General features: G+C 44.5%; 1 protein-coding gene across 1 annotated transcript in view; it reads left to right on the top strand.

The window, feature by feature from the left end:
* Positions 1-11,351, top strand: part of LOC138489302 (zinc finger protein 84-like) — a 78,053-nt gene extending 66,702 nt beyond the window's left edge. Inside the window, exon 2 of the mRNA XM_069617000.1 lies at positions 4,693-11,351. Coding sequence (XP_069473101.1) covers positions 5,953-7,152 — 1,200 coding nt within the window. The 5' untranslated portion in view covers positions 4,693-5,952 and the 3' untranslated portion in view covers positions 7,153-11,351. The remainder of the gene's footprint in view (positions 1-4,692) is intronic.
* Positions 11,352-25,484: the final 14,133 nt, after the last annotated feature.

The raw sequence follows: 25,484 nt of genomic DNA, 5'->3' as shown, positions 1-25,484 counted from the left end.
TCTTGTTCAATTAATGCTGTAATGGTGTCATTTATTCCCTCATCTGCCTCTCTGGATAGTGGATATTGTTTCACTCTGGGGAGCATTGCACCAGGTTTACGTTTGATTTTCACTGCTCCTATGCTGTTCAATAATCCAACATCATGGGGGTTGTCTGTCCATAGTCGACTGGACACTGTTACCAAGTCCTCATACAGCTATGCTGCTTGTGCTGTTGCAACTAATATTGTCTGCGGTACCTCTCTGTGTTGTACTACCATGTGACAAGGTATACACATTTCAAACTGTATTTCCCCTTCTGATTCTGTGTCTGCGAATAAATGCTCATCAGTTATTTCTCTTAATGGTAGTGTGGAATGGTAGTGTGGGGGTCAATGCACAGTACTGTGCGCCATTCTATTCCCTGTTGATCTGTATCTTTTAATATGAAGGCATCTCTTCTGGCGACCCTGCATCTATACGTAAAGTAAATATTGCTCCTGGTGCTTTCTTTTATGGGACTGCTGTTCTGAAGAGGAATTCCGCAGGGAAGCAAAATATGTTTTGGACTACTGGGAGCCATCCAATCAGGACGGTCAGTGCGTACATGAACAGTTGTTTGAGCACTTGCAGTGCATTAGTGCTGCATAGTGCTTGTACTACTGCGGCTACTCTGGTATAGTGCATGCCTGGTGTGGAGCATACTATTCCTTTGTCTGTGAATGAAATTGTCATATTTAGTTTACTCATTAGGTCTCTGCCCAGTTGGTTTACTGGTATCTCTCTGCTGTACAGTAATGGTGCTAACATTTCCTCTGTCTCTATGGTAATAGGGAATTCTTCTGTGAAAGGAACATTTGTTATAGCCCCACAGAATCTGTGCGTGTCCATACATTTGTTGGTCAACGGAAGCCTTCCTTCCTTTAAACAGGACATTGTAGCTCCTCTATCCATCATGAAGGTGAACATCCTGTCTCCTATTTTAACTCCCACCTTAGGTTCCTTTTCTGGGTCCGGGGTGACTGATGGGACAGGATATGTCAGGACTCGCTGTGGGCTGTCCTATTGTGAATACATGTTTGTTGCTGGGAGCAGGAACACGTTATCTGCCATGATACTTGTTCCTGCATAATGTGTTACTCTCCCTCTCTGCAGTGCGTTCTGCTCCCATGGCAGTGTTATGGCTTGGGAAGGTGCCTGTTGTGTGGTATTATGCGCGATATTTGAGGTTGTACATCCCCTATCTGCTGTGGGCCTGGATGTTGTAGCTGTGCAGAACCCGTGGCGTATCCCCCTTATGTTAGTGCCCTGCAAGATGAATCATAGGCCAGAAAGTGATTTGGGGGTGCACCTGGATGATATTGCATGGGTGGGCTGCTTCTGCAATCTCGCGCTACATGTCCCACTTTTCCACATGTCCAACATGCCCCTCCGAATCTCGGTCTCAATCCTCCAAATCCTGCCACTCGCCCTTGTTGGGAATGACCTCTTGCTCCTTGTACCCCTCTTGTGTTTCTTCTATCATTTCCCCAAATTACCTGTTCTCCCTTGCTGGTGTTCCTGATCTTGTCGCCCATCTGTGGAATTTGTGACTACCACACTTTCCATTCTTACCATTGCTAGCTTTTTCTGCACTAACTTCGCTTCTGCTCGCTGATCTTGCTCTTCCTTTTCGCTCCCTTTCTCGCGCTTGCATTTTAATAATGTACTATATGCAGTTTATTTCGCCACATGCTTTAACTTCATTGCCCACTATTCTATCTAGCTCTATTTGTACATCTGTTGGGAGACCTTTATGTTACACATGGTAGAATATTGCTATGATTTTATCGCATGCTTTGCCTGTTTCTTCCCTCCACATTTCCTGAATGTAATGATAGTACAATGCTGGGTCTTCATCTGCTCGCTTTGTGCATGCCATGATTGATCCCATGTCAGGTTTCTCTGGGTATGCTCTTCTAAGAGCATCCATACATGGGCTCGACAATTATTAAGTGGAACTCCATCGTGTGCGTCATTTTCTAGTTGAACTCCTGACTGCTTTTTCCCAAATGGTGTTTGTCTGATCCTCTAATATGGTGGCATGTAAGCTCTTCATGTCTCCCACTGCTAATGTGACTCCTGCTGTTTGCTTTTCTAGTGCATAGATCCACTTGCCCACTCCCGCTGTAGGAGTGGGTAGCATCTTTAATACATTGTTTTTGTCCATATGTGTAAGGAAAAGGGAAGTCAAACCCCAACATTATGTACTCGGCCGAGCACATTAGGTGCTCATGAGTAATTGTGTGATCTATAATGTCTCAAGGTATGTGGAAGCGAAAGGAAAAATGGTTGCGTCCTGTCACGTGTCGGGAAGGAAACGTGTACCTTCCTATACTGTCTGAAACTTTAGACTAGTTGCCTGGGCTTGTCAAAAAACAAGAGGGCTAACAAAGAGACAGAGAAGGTTCTAACTATCCCTGCCTGTCCTAACGCTATCCCTGGCAGGCGCTCGTGTGCCGCCTATCGAACAGTGGATAGAAAAAGAAGAAATAGATAGCTGTATTTTCAGATATTCCTTTCTCTCGTTTGATGGCATCCAATTCACTGACAGCACAGGTAATATATTACTTGTTATAATTCGTGGTATGGACAGGATGGCCAGTTTATAAAGCCTCACATTTTCTAGGAGTTTTAAAATATGGGGTCAAACTAATTCTGAGTCAGTATTTTGTCAATTATTATTTTACTATCCTGTACTTAGAGAGAACATGCCTCTAGTTCAAATATAGGTCTGTTTAGGGAGCTAAAAAAGTGTGCTGTGAAGACTCAGCCAAAAAGGCAAACATCCAGATGATTGGGTCTCCCTATGGCTGTAATGTGGAGACGGCAGGAGTAGTCCTACCGCAAATGAGAGAAAGGAATATCTGAAAATACAGCTATCTATTTCTTCTTTTTCCAATAAGCCATGAAAAAAATTACACAATCATTCAGTGTTACATCATAAAATGGCTGCTTTTATAATGAGAAATGAAGTGAAGGTTTTACACAATGGCACTCATTACGACCTCGACAGTAGCCGTGCCAGTAAAAAAGGCACAGCTGCAGCCTGAGTCATGTTTTTTTCCAGCGCCTGGCTTTGGGGAATTACTGGGGCATTACAGCCCTGGCCGCCCCGGAAGCCAAGCGCCGGAAAAAGTAACTCCCCATTCCCATTTGAGTCCCATATGACTCAATGGGACTGGGGAGGACGGAAGCACCGGCACTGTGTACAACAGTTCTGGTGCTTCCGTGAAAGTCTGCGGGCGGGTGTCGTTCCGCCCGCCAGGTCGGTAGCTTACCAGAACCGTTGTTACCGGACCGGCACACTCGTAATGAGGCCCAATGTTTCAAAATGCATTTAAATTCATATTTGCTGATTTGACAGTCTTTGTTTCTCTGTAGGTGACTCTATACAATGCCTAGCCCTATTAGCCTATGCTATCCCTCGTGACCATTCTAATGACTACCTCATGATAATGGTCTCATCATGGGATCACAGTTAAAATGTTAAAATGTTTCATACACAACTCAACTGCTGATTGCAGGTTATCCTGAGGTAGGCTTCTTTATAGTTGCAGTTGGCATTGAACAAAATCACTGAGCTGCACTCAGTGAAGTTCCTGGCCTGCAGGGGCACTGCAATAGGTCCAATAATTCAAGAAGAATACTTTAGTTTTTGTTGGGGCTGACAGATCTAAGCAGCAGGGAAGTCAACGGACCTGGGTCGTCCAATCCGGCAATTAGGCAGTCAGTAGAGACGAACCAGGCATCTGGACAGTTGGACATTCAATGAGCGCAGCTGTGGTATTCCAGCAATGGAACTGAGAGTGGAGTTAATGAGTTGTAAATGTTCTAGGTATCTATGAAGAATATTCACACTTTAATCTTTATTGTGAAACAATCTTTTGTGCCCTTTGAAAGTAGGAGTTGGGTATTTTAATGTACATTTGGATTGCTTTTAGTGATTTTATTTTTTTTGCAATGTATTTAAAGTGTGTCCTTTTGTAGAAACATACAAATAAAAATGGGATGAAAAATTTTAGCAAATCAACAAGAACTGCAGAACAATTCATTTTTCATCCCCGATAATCCATGTCATACTTAATATGGATGATTATCAGAAATCAATAATGCTTTCACGTGAGATTATGTGAATACCAACATCTTCTAAACCTACACCTCCTGAATACCTAGTAGGTACTTGATCGTTTTCTATTTATTTGTGTCCTTGTGTGAACCTTTGAACCATGTACTACTGTACACAGGCAGGTGGAGTATGTTTATGTAAGTTAGCAAGAAGAGTGAGGGTGTTTAAGCTCACCGTAACTAAATAACATTTCTTCAATTATTAGTTTGAAAAAAGACAGAAATGTGATTTCGGCTCGAGTCTTTCCTAGGAGAAGGTACAATTGATGCAGCCTGGTGGCTGTTTTCCTTCTACTTCCTGTCTTTAATTGTCACAGAGTAAGTGTGACATATTGATTTATTTCTGCTGCTTTAAAATTCAGCTTTACCTTTTAATGGTTTTAGGCACTCTACACACTGCTCCATCCCCATCACACATGGACAGAAAATATACTTTGGAGTTAATTGTTTGTTTTAATTCACAGAATACTTCCTTTCAGTAAATGAATGCCAATTCTAGTCACAATTTCACATGTAGAAATATATCCTTTTATTTTATTTCTCCAGGTCATTGTCGCAAGATCAGAAAAGACTTAACAACTTATGCACTAAAACAAACACCCTAAAAATGTCATATATGGAGTAAGGGTGAGGAGCGTTGGAGCTAAGAAAAGGAAAGCAGATACCAGATGCATTACAGAAGCAATCAGGAAAGTCAAGAACATGACTGGTTGGAAAAGCAGTGTCTTCAGTCCCACATATTTCAATTATACATCATGGAGTGTCCGAAGTTGAGTCGTCGGAACATATGAGAGTTCAGAGAATTAGGGGCAGGAAAGGCTTCTGAAACGTATGCAACGGTGCACTGTAAAACTGGAGGTCATGCAAGTACCAATCGTGTGAAGAAAAGCAATCCAACTGGACAGGCCATTATATGCATGAACTGAAACAGGATCTAGATTATATCAACATGAAGTCCAGAGAGGAAACCTCTGCTGTAAATGAAATGCGATGACCCATGACAATAGACACATTAGGCTATAAAACCTATTTCTTCATGCTGTCAGAAAACCTTGTGACACATAACGAAGCGCACCACGAGAGAGCACACAAGAGAGCATGGTATTACACAACCGTCAGCTGTCATTGGCACAGCCAGATTCATCAAGTAAAGTATATTGGGCACCTAATAGAAACAACCCATACATTTGACTATGTATGAAATTCAGGTGAAAGGTATCTTGATAGAGGACTCGTGACTATTCGGAAAGGTGAAATAGAAGTAGTGTCCATGTATGCCCTCACTCTGGAATGAGTTTTGTTTTGTATTGGGTTTTCTACAGCTTAAATCTGGCTGGGAAACAACCGAGTGCTGTACACCAAAGGGGTACAGCAATATGGACACATTAAGGTTATAGTTAATCTCAAGCCTCACACTGTGCACTCATCAATATCCATTGGCTAGGGATAATTACATTTTGGTGAGTAAGAAATTGTGTGCTGTGTAAATGCTGCGAACTGAGGTGGCAAGTGACATTGTATGCCTGATTAGTAACTTGCAGCACGATTTCTTTTACCCCTGCTTAAACAGATATGGCAAGAGGCAATGCAGACGTTTACACACAGGCAGATGCATGTTTTGGAGGAAAAGCGGAACCTAGTCTGTTTTAGGAAGCTCCACATATGTGCTCAAATTGAAGCTCTGTTTCTGTGAGTTTCCAACAATTAGACCTGCCTAACTACACCATTAAATCCCTATGAATGCAACATTGATTAGCTACCTTGGCTTCTATATTGCCATTGTGTGTTTCTGTACCACAGGCAGACATGGAGGCAATTACCCTCGAGAAAACATTTCACTGCTCTGAATGTCAAAAAGGCTTCAGTCAGAAAGGGACTCTTATTCGGCATGAGAGGATCCACACAGGAGAAAAACCATATAAGTGCCTTCAATGTCAAAAATGCTTCAGTCACAAACACGTTCTTGTTCTGCATGAGGGAATGCACACAGGAGAAAAACCATATCCTTGCGCTAAATGTCGGAAATGCTTCAGTCATAAAAACAATCTAATTTTGCATCAGAGAACACACACAGGAGAAACGCCCTACCAGTGCTCTGAATGTCAGAAATGCTTCAGCCAGAAAAACAATCTTAGTCTGCATGAGAGAACGCACACGGGTGAAAAACCTTATCGGTGCACTGAATGTCAGAAATCATTCAGTCGCAAAAGCAGTCTTATTCAGCATGAGAGAAAACACACAGGAGAAAAACCGTATCAGTGCTCTGAATGTCAGAAATGCTTCAGCCAGAAAAACAATCTTATTCAGCATGAGAGAAAACACACAGGAGAAAAACCGTATCAGTGCACTGAATGTCAAAAATGCTTTAGTCAGAAAGGTCATCTTATTCTGCATAAGCCAACGCACTCAGGAGAAAAACCTTATCGGTGCACAGAATGTCAGAAATCATTCAGTCACAAAAGTAGTCTTCGGCTGCATGAGCGAACACATACAGGAGAAAAACCATATCAGTGCACTAAATGTCCGAGATCCTTCAGTCGCAAACACAATCATATTCTGCATGAGAGAACACACACTGGAGAAAAACCTTATCCATGCACTGAATGTCAGAATAGCTTCAGTGACAGAAACAGTCTACGGCTGCATTGGAGAACCCACATGGGAGAAAAACCCTATCAGTGCACTGAATGTCTAAAATGCTTCCATTATAAAAACAGTCTTATTCATCATGCAACAACACACACAGGAGAAAAACCTTATCAGTGTGCTGAATGTCTCAAATGCTTCTGCTATAAAAACAGTCTTATTCATCATGAGAGAACACACACAGGAGAAAAACCTTATCATTGCATTGAATGCCAGAAAAGATTCAGTTGTAAACAGAATTGTGTTATTCACGAGAGAGTACACACTGGAGAAAAACCATATCAGTGTACTAAATGTCAGAAAAGATTCAGTTGTAAAAGAACTATAATTCAACATAAGAGAAAACATATAGGAGAATAGCCTTAGTGCATGGAATATCAGAAAAAAATCAACTGAAAACAGTCAGTGCTCTGAATGTCAGGAGAGATTCAGTGCTAAAGGTAATCTAATTCTACATGAAAGGACACGCTGGAGAAGACCAATAGCAGTGCACTGAATGTCAATAAAGTTTCAGCGAAAAACTGTTTTACTATACTTGGCAGGAAACAACAGAGACACCAATATCAGTGCACTGAATGTCAGAAAAGATTAACTCAGAAAACCAGTGAATGTCACAAGAGTTTCAGTACAAACGCCAAGCTCTCTTTACATAAAAACAATAATATTACACTAACCCCAGAAACAAAAATGTCTGAATGTCAGAAATGAAAACCCATCTAAATGAACATGCAAGAACCCACATAGATGAAAAACCTTATCAGTGCCCTGTATACCAGAAACAATTCATTTGTCAAAGTCATCTTAAACAAAATGAGCGAGCGCTCACAAAAGTAAAACCCTGTAAATGCACTTAATGTTAGGAATCAACCATTCACCAACACAGTCTTGTGCTGTAGGAGAGAACATATGCAGGATATAAACCTCATCAGTCTTCATAACGTTATAGAAGCTTCAGTCAGTAAACTAACACTACTCGAAAGAATACACAAGGAAGAAAAATACATTTTGATCAGTTGTGGAGAATAATATGTGCAGAATCTTTATAACATAAGGGACACAACTTGAATATAATCAAAAAGGACATGCAAATCAAGGAATTAAGCATAGCATCCAATTACAACTGAGGACAGGAAAGAAGCGCTGGATGGTGCCCACATACTTTGGCCGTAATGGTAATCAGCTATGTAAGAGGGACAAGGGACAGTGTATGCGGGAAATATACACATACCAGCAACCTGAACAAACATGAACCTGGCTTACCGGAAGAACATCACATCTAGCTAAATCTGAAGTTATTGGTTCCTCTGGAATCCACACCCTAGTAGCCTATCGACTTCCAACCTATAAAGCATTATTTGAAATAGATGTGAACAGGATGTACATGCATAGATATTTAAACACATAATGGAACAGAAGTGTAACTAAAGAAGATGGTACTGAGCAATGTCCACCTAAATTGTTAAGAAAACCCTTATGGGCATCTGTATGAAAAGCCTCAGGCTCAGCTAGAACGGAGCGTAAAAGGCACACATTTGAAAAGAATGCGACCCCTTAGCACCATCTGCTGTGAAGGGACCCTTCAGACGCTGAGCCATTTCATCTGTGACTCTGTGCAAGTTTGTTAACAAACCTCCATTGGTCTGGCGAACCATCCGAGAACAGTGCATCTGCTGTTTGTGGATGTCTGTAAATCCTGGATCTGTTTCAGGAGACCTGCTTTCTTTCATTGCTTGTTTTCTTTCTTTTTTATTACATTGTATGTTTAATGGGGGATGCATATAAACAAAAAAAAAACACACAAAAACACACAGATGCGAACATGCATTAGCCCAACTATCAAATTGGAAGAGAAATGGGGCTTAAGGGGCTCCTTCCATTTTGTTTTGCTTTGTTTGTTATGTTCTTATTGTGTAATAGTTTATTACAAACCTTTCACAAAAGCTTCATATATATACACATAACATATAACAATATATACATGTAAAATAAATGACATGTGACAACCCAACAGTAGTCTCAACCCAAATTCTTCTAAAGCCAATGCAAATAAGTATACGTCAGCGTTTCTACTGAATTGTCCTCATTGCAAAAGCAACACTTTCTCAGAAATTTCTGAACGCCATTCGGGCACCTAAAATCTTATTAGCCGGGAGCAAGTTTCATCGAAAATTCATAAACTGCCTCAAGCGTAATCTGCTAGGAAGCCTTCTTAAGAAAAATGGGTTTTAAAAGGTTCAGCAAAACAGAACAAAAGGTTTGTCAACAAAGGATTATTTACAAGATAGTTATAATTAGTCATCCAATCATAATGTAACATTTTCTTTTCAAAACAGGGTAGCTATAATCGTTCACATCATACTTCTCTGTGTCTAAATAATTCAACCAAGTTTTGCAATCCCTGTTAAAGTGGGAAAGAAAATTAACTACTTGAATGACTAGATTAAAATAATACATTATTTTTCCTGTGCTATTGGGATGCCAGTTAGCACCTTAAGCTTTCTCAATACGGCCAACAACCATAATGATGAAATTCCAATTTCTCCTCTAATACCTTGCATAAGTAAACAACGGGTCAAAGATAAGAATGTGCTGCAATGGGGGCCGTCCCGCTTATTTCAGGTGTCAGAGGTCAAAGTTGCATTCAACTCAACCCCATAAAAAAATGAAATAAAGTGAGCACTGAAAAAGCTTCCATGTTCCAAATAAAACTTCTGGGCTAAAAGTAGTAGCTTGATCTTTTTAGAATCATACAAAAATGTACAATCTAAAGAATTATTTATGTGGAATACCATGTGAATGGATTTATTTATGTGGAATACTAAGTAAATGGATTTTTGATACAAAGCCCTCAATAGACCATCTGAAGGGCTTTTTGGTAGGTTTCCTAATAGACTGTAGTATACAAGATTTAGATGGATTAACCTTCAGGGCATTGCTTTCAAAATATTTATTTGCCTCATCCAGACTTTCCTGTAGTCCTGTTTGAGTGCAATCCATTACCAATGCATCGAATGGATTCCTACCTTTTTATAAGAAATAACAAAAGGAAAGAAAATGACAACAGGAAAGAAACATTTAAATACCATTATGTAAGGTAGGCCCAAAACCCCAAGTCATCATAAATCAATCCAGTGAGCCAATAAAAGAAGCAAGAACAATTAAAGTTTATTACATGCAGCCTCGGCCGGAAACAATTAAAAAATCATTCAACATATCATCATAAAATAGCGTTTTTTATAGGCAGGAGTGACATCGTGTTTCCTAACTATGTTCCGAGATACATGTAAATTCACATTCGCTGATGGGACAGTGGCTGATGTCCCATATAGGAATCTATACAATGCCAAGCCCTGTTGGCCAATCCTATTAATCGTGACCATTCTAATGTCCTCCTCTTGACAATGACCTAATACTCAGGTTATCTAGCTGGTTAGTTCCTGATTGGATGACATAGATTCTCACATTTTGCAAGATAAAAATCAGTTTCCCATTGGCTACCCCACTTCGAGTGTTCCATGGTGGGTTTCTTCCCTCTTAGCTGACCATTTTGTGAGGTGTGGCAAGTGTGGCAACAAAAAAGAAATACTTCATCACTTTCTCGTGTGACACCATCTGACCGTTCTCAGCCTTTTGACGGTACAACTGACAGTTAATATTGCGACTTCCTCTTGGAAACATGTTTCACCTTTTGGTACATCTTTCTTTTTCCAAGATTGGGACTACATGACTTTCTGGGGCCTACTTCTTGCCCCTTTGCTCCAAGACCATTTGCAAAACTGAACTGTGCATTAATGTGTGGGTGAGTTTCAGTGTAAATATATTTGGTTTGAAGAGGTATCAGAACGATTGATGTATTCCCACCCTTCCCTGACTCCTTATTACATTCCCTATCCTGATCAAGGGTCTCCTTGCTTCTATGGCCATAAATACTTACTGCTTATATTCTTAGTTGAAGTACCCATGTTGCTTGGTACTTGTAGCTTCAATCTGAAGTGGGTATTTTCTGCCAGGGGACAGTGTGCCTCTTCTGCCCGATCAACTTCGTCTGGTGCACATCTCAGCACACTACCTTGTTCTCACCACACTGTGGCCTTCATTTTGCTACTTTAAAGTGATGTGTAAGAACACCATTTTGATATGTGTTTCACTTGTTTGAGGCTTGGGAACCTGCTGCACCCTGTGCTACTAGCCAATCTCTGTGCAGCTTTTTGCATCTTCCCTCAGGGAGTCTGACCTTGTTTTTTGCAGCGTCTGAGACAAGCAGAAATGAACTGTATCTTACCACTGGAAATGTGAATGTTACTCTGCAGCCTCGTTTTCTTACATGTGTGAAGAGCTGTTTATCAAAATACATTTTGTTTTAGAATGGCACACACATCTGCTGTTCCATGCTACCTTTCCAATATGAGTTTCTATATGTTCCCTACTATTTTTCTATGACTGCTGTCTATTACATTTCTCCATACAATGGGCCTCATTCTAAGTCGTCCGGTCTGGTAAACTACTGCTGGTATTCTTGGATACCAGCACTATACAGCACTGGCCGACTACGGGTTTGCAGGTGGGACACCGGGGTTACCTCCAGCTGGAGGTAAGCCAGGTGCCCTACCGGCAAAAAAAGCCTGCATTGCCGGAAATCAGCAAATCCCATCATGGGTGCCAGAAAGAGTATTTATATTTGCCGGTATCCTGGTGGCTCTACCGCCAGGATACCGGCAAAGGTAGAATGAGGCCCAATATTTTAATTATAGGAAGTGCCATGTTTCTCTTGTTTTTACGTAGAAGTCTATCCTACTTCTACTGTATGCTCGTCACCGCCTCCTACTTTACTTAACACACTTTGCACTCTCAATGTTAGATGCTTTAGGTGTCTAATAAATATTCCTTCATTGACTGTTCTCAGAAATTCATCTATCCCTTTGTCAGCTTCACATAATACCTACATGCCGTGTGAAATAATGAATCCGAGTGATTTGCCCGCGGCTGAAAGTACCGCGGGCAAATCGTTCGCATGAGAAAGGTGCAAACTACCAAAAGTTTGCACCTTTCTCATGCAAACACACATACAAACTCACACCCACACACACAACACACCCATAACACTCCCCCACCCACACCCCCATCATAAACAAACCCACTTACCTGCATCTTCAGGCTGGTTCCCTGCAGCGCCAGTTCCCTTTCACTTCCGTGATCGGGAACAGGCACTGCAGGGTCCTTTTCTTTTCTTTTTTTTTTTTTTAAAACCCTCGCTCACTATACCATAAAGTATAGCATTTTTAGTGGTAGCATTTTTAGAACTTTTGCGAACTATTAGATACGGGGAAAGCGTCCTAAACCGAAATAACAAAGTGACAGGCCCTGTGTGTAGTTCATGTCTCATGTTTGAGAGATTTCCTTAACCTCTACTTTCTATCACGTTTGGGGCGTTGGACTTGCATCCCAACTATTACAAAGAGCACCAAGAAACATAACATGGTGATGTGGGGAAGGCACAAGGGTGGCCCATGTTGATGGCAATGTAGATGATAAAGGGAAACCTAAAGGCCCGATTGAAAGTTGCAGATGTTTCATATTAAGGGATACATCTGGTGCATTTCTAGGGACAGTACTAATTTATTTTTCATTCCAGAAAATGAAGCTATCTTAAATTTAGCAGCAAACATATTGTGTAGGAGAGACCTGCTTTTAGTGATGACACATACTAACCCACATCAACAAAATAGGGCTTCTTTCATTTCTTAACTAGGCACATATAGTTATAGAAATGGTGAGAAAATGATTTCTTTTAAACGCATAGAATAAGCTGCAAAGTCTTAAAAAGAACGTGATTGATCTACACGTGGACTACCTTACAGTGTCACTGGTTGCTTCACTGTTATGGGGGCCTTCACTAGATTTAGAATAGTTTCCATAAAGTCAGTGTACTGTGGTTTGGTGCCTCAACAGTCTTTTTTTATTTCAATAAATTGATATTTTTTTTTGTCTATTGAATATATTGTGCTAATACGGGTCTGCCTTCGATGCTGAGAAACAGAGGTAGCGGTACACACCTGGCGCCTTCGATGCTGAGAAACAGAGGTAGCGGTACGCACTTGGCGCTCTGCCCTTGCTGGTCTGGAACGGAGAATAACTGGGTAATATAAATTTCAACGTTTTTCACGCTCCTCGCGTTGGCAGATATGTACTCATTCCTGAACTCACTGAGCACACAGGATGTGGCTTGTCACACACATAAAGCAATGTTGATGTGATTGGACTCACTTTATAAGTTTTAAATGGGACGGTTAATTAAACATTGTGTCCAGCCACTCTGGTTACATGATTATGCCACATGCACACCCGTGAAGCATCTCATTAAAGGATATGACCATTGCAGGAAATGAGAGAGGCATTATATGTCAACTAGTGTACAGGCCTGTGTACACGGTCCAAAAAGCATGCTTTCATTGACACAGTAGGACCACTATGTATCCTAAGCCTACAGCTCCCTTTAGCGGTGACAACAGGCAAAGCTACGGCATCTGACAAACCTACAGGGACATACACCTGGCCTTTTATCATATTGTAGAATAGGACGTAGCGCTTAGATTCATCCAAAATCATGGGGCCTCCATTCAATCAATTCTATACAGTTTTATGTGCCTATTGCTCTGTTTCTTTTGATAACTTGTGCACATAGTCCACTCGCAAGAGAAAGTTGGATTGGGGCGAGTAAGAAATTAGGTGCAGGTGGGAGAGCTTTCAACCTGGCATGTGCCCTACCTCCACAAACTCTGCAGCCTGCCTGGTCTGCTTACTTGTCCCGCTCACCCGCAGTGGCTAATTGAAAAGTCTGGGACCAGGAAGTCCGAGCTATTTACAATGCTTTAGCCACTGGCAAACAATGCTCTTGAAATGTCTGCTGATCCCGGTTGGCCATTAAAATGACAGCTGGATCTCTAGCCAACAGCAGCACTCCTGGGCAATCCCCATTGGTTGAGAAGGCCGTGGACATAGACTTGTGGGAGTGGCTGAGGCATGTCATCTGCATGAGCTGTTTGTGCTAGAGAGAAGTGAAGCGCAGTGCAATGCTGTAGCTATGGCTACTGTTTATTTTGATGCCTGTACCAGTGCTCTTCAGCTAACAGCAATGATAAGTTCAGCTGTCATCCATGTGTCTCCTCGGGAAAGAAGCATCTACTCCCTCCCCCCCCCCACTCTCCAAAATGGTTGTATTCCTCTCAGCAATGGGGTTGCTCATATTCCCCCAAATCTCTAGGCCACAAACACTTGTTTTTTCCCCACTGGCTAACTTTCTGTTGCCAGTAAGCCTTTTGTGATGCACTGCAACCTTTTACCGCTGCACCAACGCTTCAAATCCTCCGACAGTCATGGTTCCACCTCATTGAGTGACTTACCTTTCTTCGACCTCATACCGCCGATCCCCTTTCAGGTTCCAGCAACATGCGCATTCTTCTGACTGCCCTTGTTCAACTCAATCCATGTGTGTGCCTCCATGTCCATGGGTGTGTGGTGGCCCCCTGGTCAAGCATGATCATTTTCCCTGCTCCCTCTCAAGTCCTTGCTTGTATAGCTGCTGGCGGTGCTCCCACGTACCAATGCACTTCTCACACAGTCCTGGTACTGGCCATACATTCATTCACATATGTCAATAAAGAAAGCAACCAAGCGATAAACTTTATGATTCCCCTGTAATATTCGGAACATTCAAAGGGATGTAGCGTGAGACTTATCGGGCAAGGTAGCACTGTGGGCTGAGTGTCTGCTGTAAAAATGTAACTGGTAGAACGTATATTAATATTAGAGCAGGTCTGTAAACTGTAAATACAGTAAATCCTGAGAAGGGACGGGAAAACAAGAGGATTGGTTTTTCAGCATGTAAGCATTTATCATGCCTAAAGAAACATGATTTTTTAAATAATATCTCTTTAAGAAAGGCTAAAAATAGCCAATCTTAAACTGCATGCTTTCATTTGTTCACCTCTTTTGTGACAGGGCCTTACGTCCTTAACTCCCCCTGTGTGGGCTCCAGTTTCACCCCTTGTATCCCCCAGTACAGCCAATACTTGCACCTGTCCCCTTTTCTTTGCATACTCATACGCCCTGTCCTCTTTCCTCCATACTTTATGGACATTCCGTCCTGCAGGACGGGACCGGAGCACTTTGAATCATCCAAAAATTACTTTTTTGTCCTTCTTTTATTTTTATGTGGGGCCACCGTACGTGGCCATAACCCTGCCTTCCTGAGCTCCGCCCAGCGCATCGCCCGTCAGTCCTTTGAACGGCACAGTCAGGGTAGGACGCACTTGCATTGTGGGGAATCTTTTCTTTTTTCCACACTTGTCTTCTCCGTCTATGCCGGAGCGTCAGGGATTCGTGTCCTGTTCTTCATGCGAACGTCGTTTTGCGAGGGCAGATCCCCATTCTCCCTGGAGTGCTTATGCCCAGAACATCGGCAGGACTCTTGTCTCTATTGCGACTCTCTCTCTGTCCGGGCACTGGAGTGTAGGCTCGTGAGGTGGGAGGAGGTGTTCCAACGACTTCCACCTCCACAGTTACAGCAGTTCAGTGACAAAAAAGGAAGCATCAGTAAGTTTCTTCTTTTTTAGGGCACCCCGGCCAGGGGACTCCTTCCTGAGGTCTTCTGGTTCTGGGAGGGGTCCAAGTGGCTCTTGTACCAGGGTTCTTCCTGAGTTGTCCGGAAAGGGATCTGACCTGGATTCCTGAGTTTTCTCTGAGGCCCCATGTCAAGGGGCTAAAAAGACTCGATTTTTCTCATAGGTTCTCCATCTGGGGGCTAAGGCAAATCCAACTTTTCTGGGGCTGCTTCAACCAGGGTTATTCCCGAGGTTTCCCAGTCTGGGACTAAACATACCAAGCCTAATTTCAATGTTTCCTGTAAAGTGACTAAAAATACTGGTGTTAATCCCGAGGATCCCCAAACAGGGGCTATAATCTAAACCAGCAGGATCGAGGGGGGGCAATTAAGGGGCTCTGGCTACCGGTTTGATCCTAAGCTTTACCACAAGCCATCCTGTTGTCGTACCGGTACTGCTGAGGGGGCAAAGAAGGAGGGCAAGGGCCCTAAATTTTCAAGCACCGGCCCTGCCAAGGTTCCCTCACAGAGGGCTAATTCTTCTGCAGAAACCAAAGGGGCTGAAAAGTGCTCCAGGTCCTCTTGTACCGCCTCTGCCGAGGTTCCCTGTCAGAGGGCTACAATTGATTCCAAAGTCCCTACAATCCCTGTGGTGACAATGGCTTCACTAAAACCTGTGACGCACATCACTTCAGGCAGGGACAAAATGGCGGTTCAACCCACGCGGCCTCAGGTGGCCATTTTGATGAGATCTTCCAAACCAACGTTCGCAACGGCTGGTACAGAGAGGCCTATTTTTGGGGCCGAGCAGCCTTTTTCATGAAACATGGATAATAGAAACCCTTTTAGCCCGCTAACTGACTGGCATGTAAGGTTTCCGCTGCCGCACACAGTCTCACTTCCTCCTACGTCTGCTCCCTTAGTTTATGTGGATCCAGCTGGAGGAGTGCCATCTTGGCAACCAGCCTCAATGCAGTCTTGGGGGTATGCAGTTTTCTGTTTTCTTTTTGTATCCACTGTAACTAGCAAGTTTCTCTGTAACAGCGCCATGATGCCTAAGGCCTCTCCTCTGCCTAGACCTTCCTCTGAGGACGCGTTCTTTGGCGAATTTCAGGCCCTCATGCACTCAGACCAGATGAAGGCTTACTTTAAGGATCTGTTCAAAGAAATATATCCTAAGCATCTCGAGCCACAGCATACTCCTCCTACTCCTCAGCAGGTTTCGGTAGTGCCTCCTCCACTTCCAGTGGGGGCCCCCCTCCTACACTGCCACAATTGCCTCCACTTTCACCAGTGCTTACAACACCAGTTTTGCAAATGAATATGCCTAAACTGTCTGAGTTACCACGGATCAGTTTTCTGTTCCCACCACAACTAACGAGGAGCACGCGGACCAGGATAGTGAAGACATGCCCCACTTCATCAGAGCTTTTTATGACTGAGTCTTGGATATGATGGCATTGCTGGAAATTCCAATACCCGAGCCTCTGACTCGGCAAGAAGGAGTACTCTCAGGAGCATTAACTCTTACTGCACATGAGCGCACAGGTCTTCTTCAAAAAGATGTGCTAGCTGAAGCCTGTAAGGTCTGGGAGAAACCTCATTCCAGGCAGCATATAAATAGAAAAATCAACGCTCGCTACAAGCTCCACTTATCAGAGGACATACCCTTGACTGCCTATCCGCTCCCTTCATCAGCAGTAGTGGCAGCAGCTATGCTCCTGGTAGCCTTGCTCAACACCCTCCACAGCTGCCTCTCAGGTCCTGTCCAAGGAGGACAAGATTCTTGATGTTATCTGGAAAAAGGTTTTTTCCATTGCCAGTCTTCAGCTGCGTCAAGTGAATACTCAAGTTATTCTTGCAGCAACGAACCTCAAGCTGTGAAAAGAGCTTTTTGAATTTCAGGATTGTATCCCAAAGGACAGGCTTGAAGATTTTAAAGAAGGCCTATCAGGTGCCAGAGTTCTGGCTTAGGACCTGCAAGAGGCCACGGCACATGTAGTTGATGCGTCAGTTCGGGGTTTTATGGTTGGAATAGACTGTTCCCGCCACAAAGTTCTTGAAAGAGGTTCAGGACAAGGTACTCAACCTACCCTTTGAAGGGCAAGAGCTTTTTCACTCCTCCACGGACGAGGAACCCAACAAAACAAAGGCAAGTACACTAACAGCTAAATCTTTATGGGTCCTTGCAAAACAACCTCCCGCTAAAGCTGCCGATAAACAGAGGTCGGGGACCTAGATAAGGTCCTTCTCAGGATTTAAGGGTTTCCAGGCGCGTCGAGCATGCCGAGCAGAAGGTTTCTCGGGTGGGCCTCGACGCAAGCAACAAAGGCAAAGTGTCAGGTTTTTCTCTCGGTCATCAGCCACTTCTGCAAAAGGAGGTCTCAGCCCGACAAAAATCACCATCGATCACACGAGACTCCGGTGGTATGACTTATATTTTCCCATCTGGAGGCATGGCAGACCATCACAGAAGACCAATGGGTTTTGTCCGTCGTCTGAGCGGACTTCCGCTTGCCCCTCCCTGATACTCTCACCCTCCTCTTCACGAGAATGGGTCTCCCTCTCTCAGAGCCGAGGTACAGAAACTTCGGAACCTCAGAGCGGTGGAACCCGTTCCCTTGTGCGAGCATGGGGAGGGCTAATACTCCCTTCTGTTTACAGTGCCTAAACCCAACCAGACTGGCCTGTGCACTATCCTCGACTTCAACTTTTTTCTTCCCCAAGAGAAATTCAAGATCACGCCCAACCAGATAAGGTCCTTTCTCCGGAAGGGCGATTGGCGCAGTGTGTTAGATCTCCAGGAAGCTTATATGCACATCCAGATCTGGGTCCCACATCGTAAATACCTTTGGTTTTCCATGGGAACAGAACATTTTCAATATGGAGTGCTGCCGTTTGGTCACAGCCGTCACCGCATGTCTTTACAAAGATGATGGCGGTCATTGCAGCATTCCTCAGACTGCAGGGAGTTCATGTCTATCCATATTTGGATGATTGGCTTCTGCGAAGTCCTTGCCCACAGGCTGCAACAGCCAATCTTCAGCCACTCCTCCAGCTCCTGTTCCAACTGGGGCTGTATGTGAACTGGCGGAAATCATCTATGACGGTTGCTCAAGACCTGATATTTCTAGGTTTCCGTTGGGAAATGTCAGTGCCACAGTTTTCCTAACGGAGGACAGAATTGCACATTTATCAATCACATGCCATCTTTTCCTCAACTCCTCCCACAGGTCAGTCTGGTGGTTTCAGAGATTCCTTGGCCTGATGGCTTCATGTGTTCTAGTTCTGCCTCTTGCAAGACTTAAAATGAGGGGCACACAGCGCTGCAGAGCTTCTGGTCCCAAGCCTTGGACCCAGACTCCAAAATGATACCGATCCCATCTTCCATGATGTCGGATCTTCAATGGTGGTCAACCACAAACAACCAGTCAATGGGAACCTCTTTCCAGGAGCCCTTACCACAGGTCACAGTTACAACAGACTATTCCCTCCTAGGGTGGGGAGCTACATTGCGTCATCTCAAGGTCTACGATCTGTGGGCACCCCAAGAGAGGATGTCTCATATCAACTACCTAGAACTCCTGGCGGATTTTCTGGCATTGAAAGCTTTCCAGCCTTCTATCATCAACAAGATGGTGCAAATTTACACACTGACAATTCTGTAGTTATTTCCTACATCAACAATTGGGGGCACCAGGGTGTCTCCTCTGGTGGATCTAGCTATACAGATTTGGAATTGGGCAGTCCAACACAAAGGGCCTCGTTACATGTACGGCGGTTGCAGCGGCACCCGTAACCCCGGTCCCGCCGCCTGACCTCCCGCTGCCACAAGTCCCGGCGCAGCGAGAAGTCCGGCGGCAGATTTGGTAACTCCCCATTCCCATAGGACTCCATGGGAGCGGGTAGACAGAAGCACCGGCACCGTTGATAACAGTGCCAGTGCTTCCGTGACGAATTTGCCTACTGGGGCCAATGAGCCCGGGCACTGTTGCTCCTGCAGGGAGACCCTTAGTGCAGTAAGCTTACCAACACCCTTGTTTCCGGACCGCCACATTCGTAATGAGTCCCAATCTCTGGCTACTGGCCATGCACATTCTGGGACAGATCAGTGTTGCAGCAGATTCCCTGAGCCGCCAGTCTGGCGAATTATGAGTGGGAAATTAACAGCAATGTTCTTACCAAGCTTTTACAGCAATGAGGTTCTCCAACAGTGGACCTCTTTGCGACTGCAACCAACAGCAAACTACCACTCCATGCTTCCAGAGATGGTCTCCCAGCATCTTCCTTGGGGGATGCGCTCGAGATTCCGTGGGATAACATGAAGGCTTATGCCTTTCCTCCTATGCCGTTGATTCATCGTTCGCTCTGGAAGCTAAGGCATGCCTCCAACTGTACTCTCCTGTTCATAGCTGCTTGGTGGCCAGCCAGGTTCTGGTTCTCAGAGCTTCAGCACCTATCGATATGCACCCCAATCAATTATAGCAGATCCCCAGTATCCTGCACCAGAGCATTCAACAGGTGAGGTACCCCTCTCCACACAATCCTTCAACTTGGCGGTCTGGTGCCCGCGTTCAGAGCCTCAGAGCAATTTAACCTTTTGGAGGATAATATGCACATATTCCAGGCGGCACATAAGCCCCCTACAAGAGCGCAGTAAATGGCGAGGTAAATGGCTTCGTTTTTGTCATTGGTGTCTTGATAAACAGCTTGATACTCTACATGCTTCTGTTGGCTGTGTCTTCTCTTTTATATCAGACCTTGCGGCCTCCACGTCTTATCATGCAGAATTTATCTGTCAGCCATTGCAGCATATCTTTCTACAGATAATTGCTCTTTTTCTCTGATGAATCCAGTAATCAGGAGGCATTCTGCAAGTCTCCTCCAGCTCTTCACGCCAGTCAGGCCTCCTCGCCCAAAATGGGATCTACAGAACTCAGATTCCTCTCCTGGAAAGTGGCCTTCTTGATTGTTAATGTTAATGTTAAAGGATATTTGTATCGCGCACTATCACCACCAAAGTGGTCCCCTGGCGCTCATTGCAGTGACATCTGCGAGCTCCAAGCTCCCTCTGTCGAACACTTGTGCTTGACGTTTTGCAAGGATAAGGTTGTGCTTCGCACTCATCCTTCTTTCCTTCCAAAAAATGGTCTCAGAGTTCCACATAAACCAGTCAATATCTCTCCCGGTTTTCTTTCCGAGCCCGGTTTCGGATGCAGAAAGGGTTCTACATAATCTGGATGTCAGAAGAGCTTGGAGGTTTTACCTTGAAAGAACGAGCAATTTCAGAAGCTCCCTGCAACTCTATTACTTTCGGAGACCCAAAAGGGAAACTGGCTTCAAAAGGGTCCATTTCACGATGGACGCCTTCATGCATCTCAGAAGCTTATGCAATTCAAGGCCTTCAGCCCCCGAAGGGCGTTCATACACATTTGGTCCGTGGCAAAGCGGCTGCTATTGCCTTCCAGAAATATGTCCCTTGAGAGTCCATAGCCAAGGCTGCTACATGGGCTTCTCCCTCTGCTTTTTGTAGACACTATTGTCTTGACCTGAGCTCCCGGGCTGATGCCCAGTTTGGCCAGGCTGTTATTAAGAACCTGTTCCAGTAAGGGAAATTTCCATCCTCCCGTTCCTTTGGTCAGTGCTTGGGAATCTCCCAAAAGTATGGAGGAAAGGGGATGGGACGTAGAAGTATAACCAAGTTAATTGGGGTATGAACACTTAATTAGCATTCGGGGCAGGGGAAGCAACCAATCAGGTTGCTCAGAACACGGGCTGAATCTACTGATCTAAGCCTGTGTTCCGAGCAACCTGATGGCTGCTTCCACCGCCCGCCTACTCCCTACACCCCCTTCTCTTTCCTTCTTATTTCAATCCTCTCTGCCCCACTTACCAAATTTCTGAATAGGGGCTCTGTATGGAGCCCAGTCTCACAGCTATGCGATGGCCATCTTGCTAAAGTATTTTGTTTGAGTTCATTCATTCAAAATACAATGCTCTCAGCACCCCGGGTACCGGATTGGCAACTCCGGGTGCTAATAGCGCTCAGACCATCTCCGCTCAGGCCTTTCACTTGGGCCCGGGCCGATAACACCCAATCCGCATGCTAAATGATGTATTGCTGGGCCGATAAAGCAATTGGAACTCTTGTCTGTTTCACTGACCACTCAACAATTGCTATCTAATTAAATAAATCAGATAATCTGCTTTTATTTTGGGGTATTGGGGGCACAGTTGACCTTAGTTACTTGGAAAAGTATGATTTACCAAGAGACATTTTGCCCCCGGCAGTTAGGGTAACATTGAACTAAATGTACCCACTTCTTCTCCAAAGAAAACAAGAAGACTCCTCAGTCTGATTCCCTCAGGTTCCCTCATTTTCTAAGATGTGCAATTTTTATGGAATTCCAATGCACTTTCTTAATCCGGCAACTGGGCATATCAGTTTTCTTAGTAGCAGGCGTTCTCTCCACTGAGCTATCCCTCCGTCCATGGCTCTCATCCAGCATTGGCTTTTCTTCCGATGGGTTATCAGAAGTATATTTAACAAGCAATGTATCACCCCACAAGCATCTAATTGCTGCAGACTATACGGAGCGAACATTATAATGCACATGCCATGTCTGTGGACATGTGGTCTCATGTGTGTCCCGATCTCCTTAGTGAACTTTTGTTTGTTTATTGAAATGCCTCTATTTCTAGATGGAAGGTGGGGTGAACACATCCTCCAGGTATGTGGATCAAAACCGTTATCCTTTGAGTGTGTGAAATGGACCAGCGATGGGGGAAGTGACCTCTTAATTCTGTATGCACTGTTTACATACTTAATCTGAATAACTCCCTGCCTTGGGGATGTGTAGGGTCTCATCCAGGTTAACAATCCTCAAATGGGGCCAATGCTGAGATTATACCCAAGTGGCTGCCTCCGGTATGGGCTTGATTTGGGCACAGGGGCCGGTTTGCTGTGCAGCGGGATGGGGATGCATGCAGGGGCCTGGATGGGATTGATTTGGTCCATATAGGAAAAACCTAACTTTCTAGGTGGAATGTTTGGAGCATAGGCAATTCCATGTCAAGGACTAGACTATTATTCAGGTTTTGGTGCGTGTGGGCTTGCGTCATACACCAACCCTTCTTTCACAAATGAAGACGAGTGACATTTGTGTAGGGCTAGCGACATACACCTTCAGATTTTGCACCGGTGGTAGCATATGTATCTCTTTTCTGTATTTTTGTTCTTTTTTAATGTCTTGCACATTATAGGGGTCATCGAGGTACTTCAATCAATATGCACTAATAGAGATTTACCATGGTTCAACATGTGACCAACAATGATTAGCAAGAAAGCAATACAAAAGGGAGAAATGTTTTAGGAAAGGTGGGTCTGGATTGGGGAGGTTGCAGGAGTGGCACCTCTTTGTGAGATGATGGTCTTGAGCAAGTTGCTATGAGGAAAGACTTTATTATATGTCTTCCCCTTTTTAAAAACTCCTACTTCCAGTTGACTGGAAAGTTTACAGTGTTAATTCCTGCCACCTGTCAATATAGACACTATGAACTCTGTGAAAAGGTCCTTCACATTTAGCTCTTGGAACACTAATGGACTGAAATATTCACCCAAGAGAGAAAGGAAATCTTAATGCATAAGAGGAGATTTAAGATTGATATTGGGCGATCCAAGATGGCGGTCGATGGAGCAGGACGTGTGCGAGTTGCTCTGTCCCCACTCGGCTGCAAAAATAATGCGAATTAATCAAGCAGGCGTGTTGACGACAGTAAAGTGAGGGAAAAGGCAAGTGAGGCAATGGCAACAACTGAGAGGACTCTGACACCCACGATCCCAGCAAGCTCAAGACTTATCAGTTAACCGGAGACGCAGGACGGACTATAACATGCCTTTACACGGAAACAGAACAACTGGTCTTCGGCTGCTCCGTATACCCTCATTTGAATGACCAGATAGAGCCCGTGGCTACGTGGGGAGATGTGCACAGTGGACGGCAGGGGATGCCCCCACCTTCCCATGAGAAGCGACATTCAAAGAGGACCCTGTGCAGGCAAAGCACAGCGAAAATCCCCGGGCGTCGGAAAGGAGAAGATAGGCTTACTCTCACTCAGATTACGCTTCTCCCAGCAGCAGTCAAAACCGATCCAGGAGACGGGACAAAAAGGATAAGTGCAGCACACTGCAGGAGGGGAGAGGTGCACAAACCAGCAGCGAGGAAAGGGGTGAGCGTCCACAACACTAACGATAAGGCAACTAAGCCTCCCGCCGGCTCCTCAAACGTTTGACAAAGAGGTCCTTATGGCAAATGAGCGGGAGGTCCGGACAGCATCAATCCCCGGGCATCGGAAAAGGAGAAGAGAGGCTTACTCTCACTCAGATTACGCTCCTCCCAGCAGGAGTCAAAACCGATCCAGGAGACGGATCGAGAAGCAAAGGCGGTGTGTACAGAAGCAGAGCTACCCCCAACTAAATTGTAGGCGGCGCTGAGGAGTCGCTGTCAGACCAGATCTGATTAGTAGGAGCAGATGCCAGAAAAGAACTCCTCAGAGGACAGCGGTCAAATAGACCTCCCCTCCTCCCCGGCCAATATCACCTGGGGGTGGGGGTGGACGTGTAAATGAGGAGGTGGGGCAGCCATGGATGACTGGGCTCAACACCTCAGAGAAGCTAACAAAGGAGAAGGAACTCACCCCTTGTGAAACCCCTGAGGGGAGGGCAAACAGGGAATAGAGGCTAACGTGGCCCCCATGTACTGGGCAATAGGAATGCAGGTGACACACTTATCTAGAGTCACAGGGAAGGTAGGAGACACCAAGCATACACTTGAATCAATAAAGGTTATCTCCCCCAGAACCAACCTCCGGAAACTACCAGAAGAGGGGAAATCTAAACCAGACACTGCAGATAAAAGGGAAATATAGTGGAAGACACCAGCGGTTAGCCAGAGAAACGTAAAAAGAAACAAAGATGCCAGCATTAAAAAACGGTGGTCCGCAGGAACGCCATCACAGCCCACTGAAGGAGTGGAGGACTCTAATAAGCAACAGCAAATCAGTACAGAAGCCTCAAACATGGCAATCCAAAAAGAGAATTTTCAAACTTGCTTTAGGGAATTACAGGACCAGTTCATTGGCGACGTTTCAAACACAATTTTCCCAGCTGAAACTGGAATTGAAACAATCCTTGCAGGAGGTAAAGGTCGAGGTTACAAAACTAGAGGAGAGGGTGGAGATAACAGAAAGAATGCTACAAGAAGAACAATGAGGCACTGGAACATAATCAAGATTATCTCATAATCTGGAGATCCAATGTAAAGATCTGGAGAACCGCTGCCGCAGATCCAATATACGCATTTAAAACTTGGTGGAATCAGTGGAGGATAAAGACCTAAAAAAACAGCACAACAACTATTTGCAGACCACCTCTCGGGGGGCGGGGGAAGGAAGAAGTTAAAATAGATTGAATCCATAGGGTCAGACCGCAACTAGCAGAACCAGGTGAAAGATCAAGGGATATGTTGACAGCACTTGCCTCCTACACCCAAAAGGAGACGATACTATGAACAGCGAGGACAGCAGGACCGATAAACATCAATGGTGCGTGGGTACAACTGTATCAGGATTTGGCTCAGTCAACACTACAAAAAAGGAGAGCCGTGGGCCTAGCAGTACGGTTTCTCAAAAGCAAGTTAGATATAAATGGACATTTCCATTTCGGCTGCTATTTAAAGGGGAAGATCGGCAGCACCGAATCACTACCTGCGAGGAAGGCATGCACATCCTGCAGATTCCGGAAGAAGATGAGGAGTTTTCTAGCTCCACAAGAAAGCGGAATGGTTGAAGAGGAAATGCCAGAAACCATGGGACTGGAAGTTAACGAAAAGCAACAAAAGGGAATGAACAATTTCAGATGGGAGCATTTTGGAAATCATTTGAGGATGTAAAGGGGATCTTAAGGAGATGACTGTAGCCGGGGGAAACACTTGATAAGCTTGATGTGAAGAGGACACGCAACACAAGTAAGACGATAGCCCTACGGGACGACGAGGCAGTGGTCGGTCGGCTCGAATCTGAAAGTGGGGTTTAG

This window comes from Ambystoma mexicanum, chromosome 9 (assembly GCF_040938575.1).
Source record: "Ambystoma mexicanum isolate Mex_15411 chromosome 9, UKY_AmexF1_1, whole genome shotgun sequence".
Lineage (NCBI taxonomy): Eukaryota > Metazoa > Chordata > Amphibia > Caudata > Ambystomatidae > Ambystoma > Ambystoma mexicanum.
Note: the sequence above shows the minus strand (reverse complement) of the source record. Positions and strands in the feature narration are given on the sequence as shown.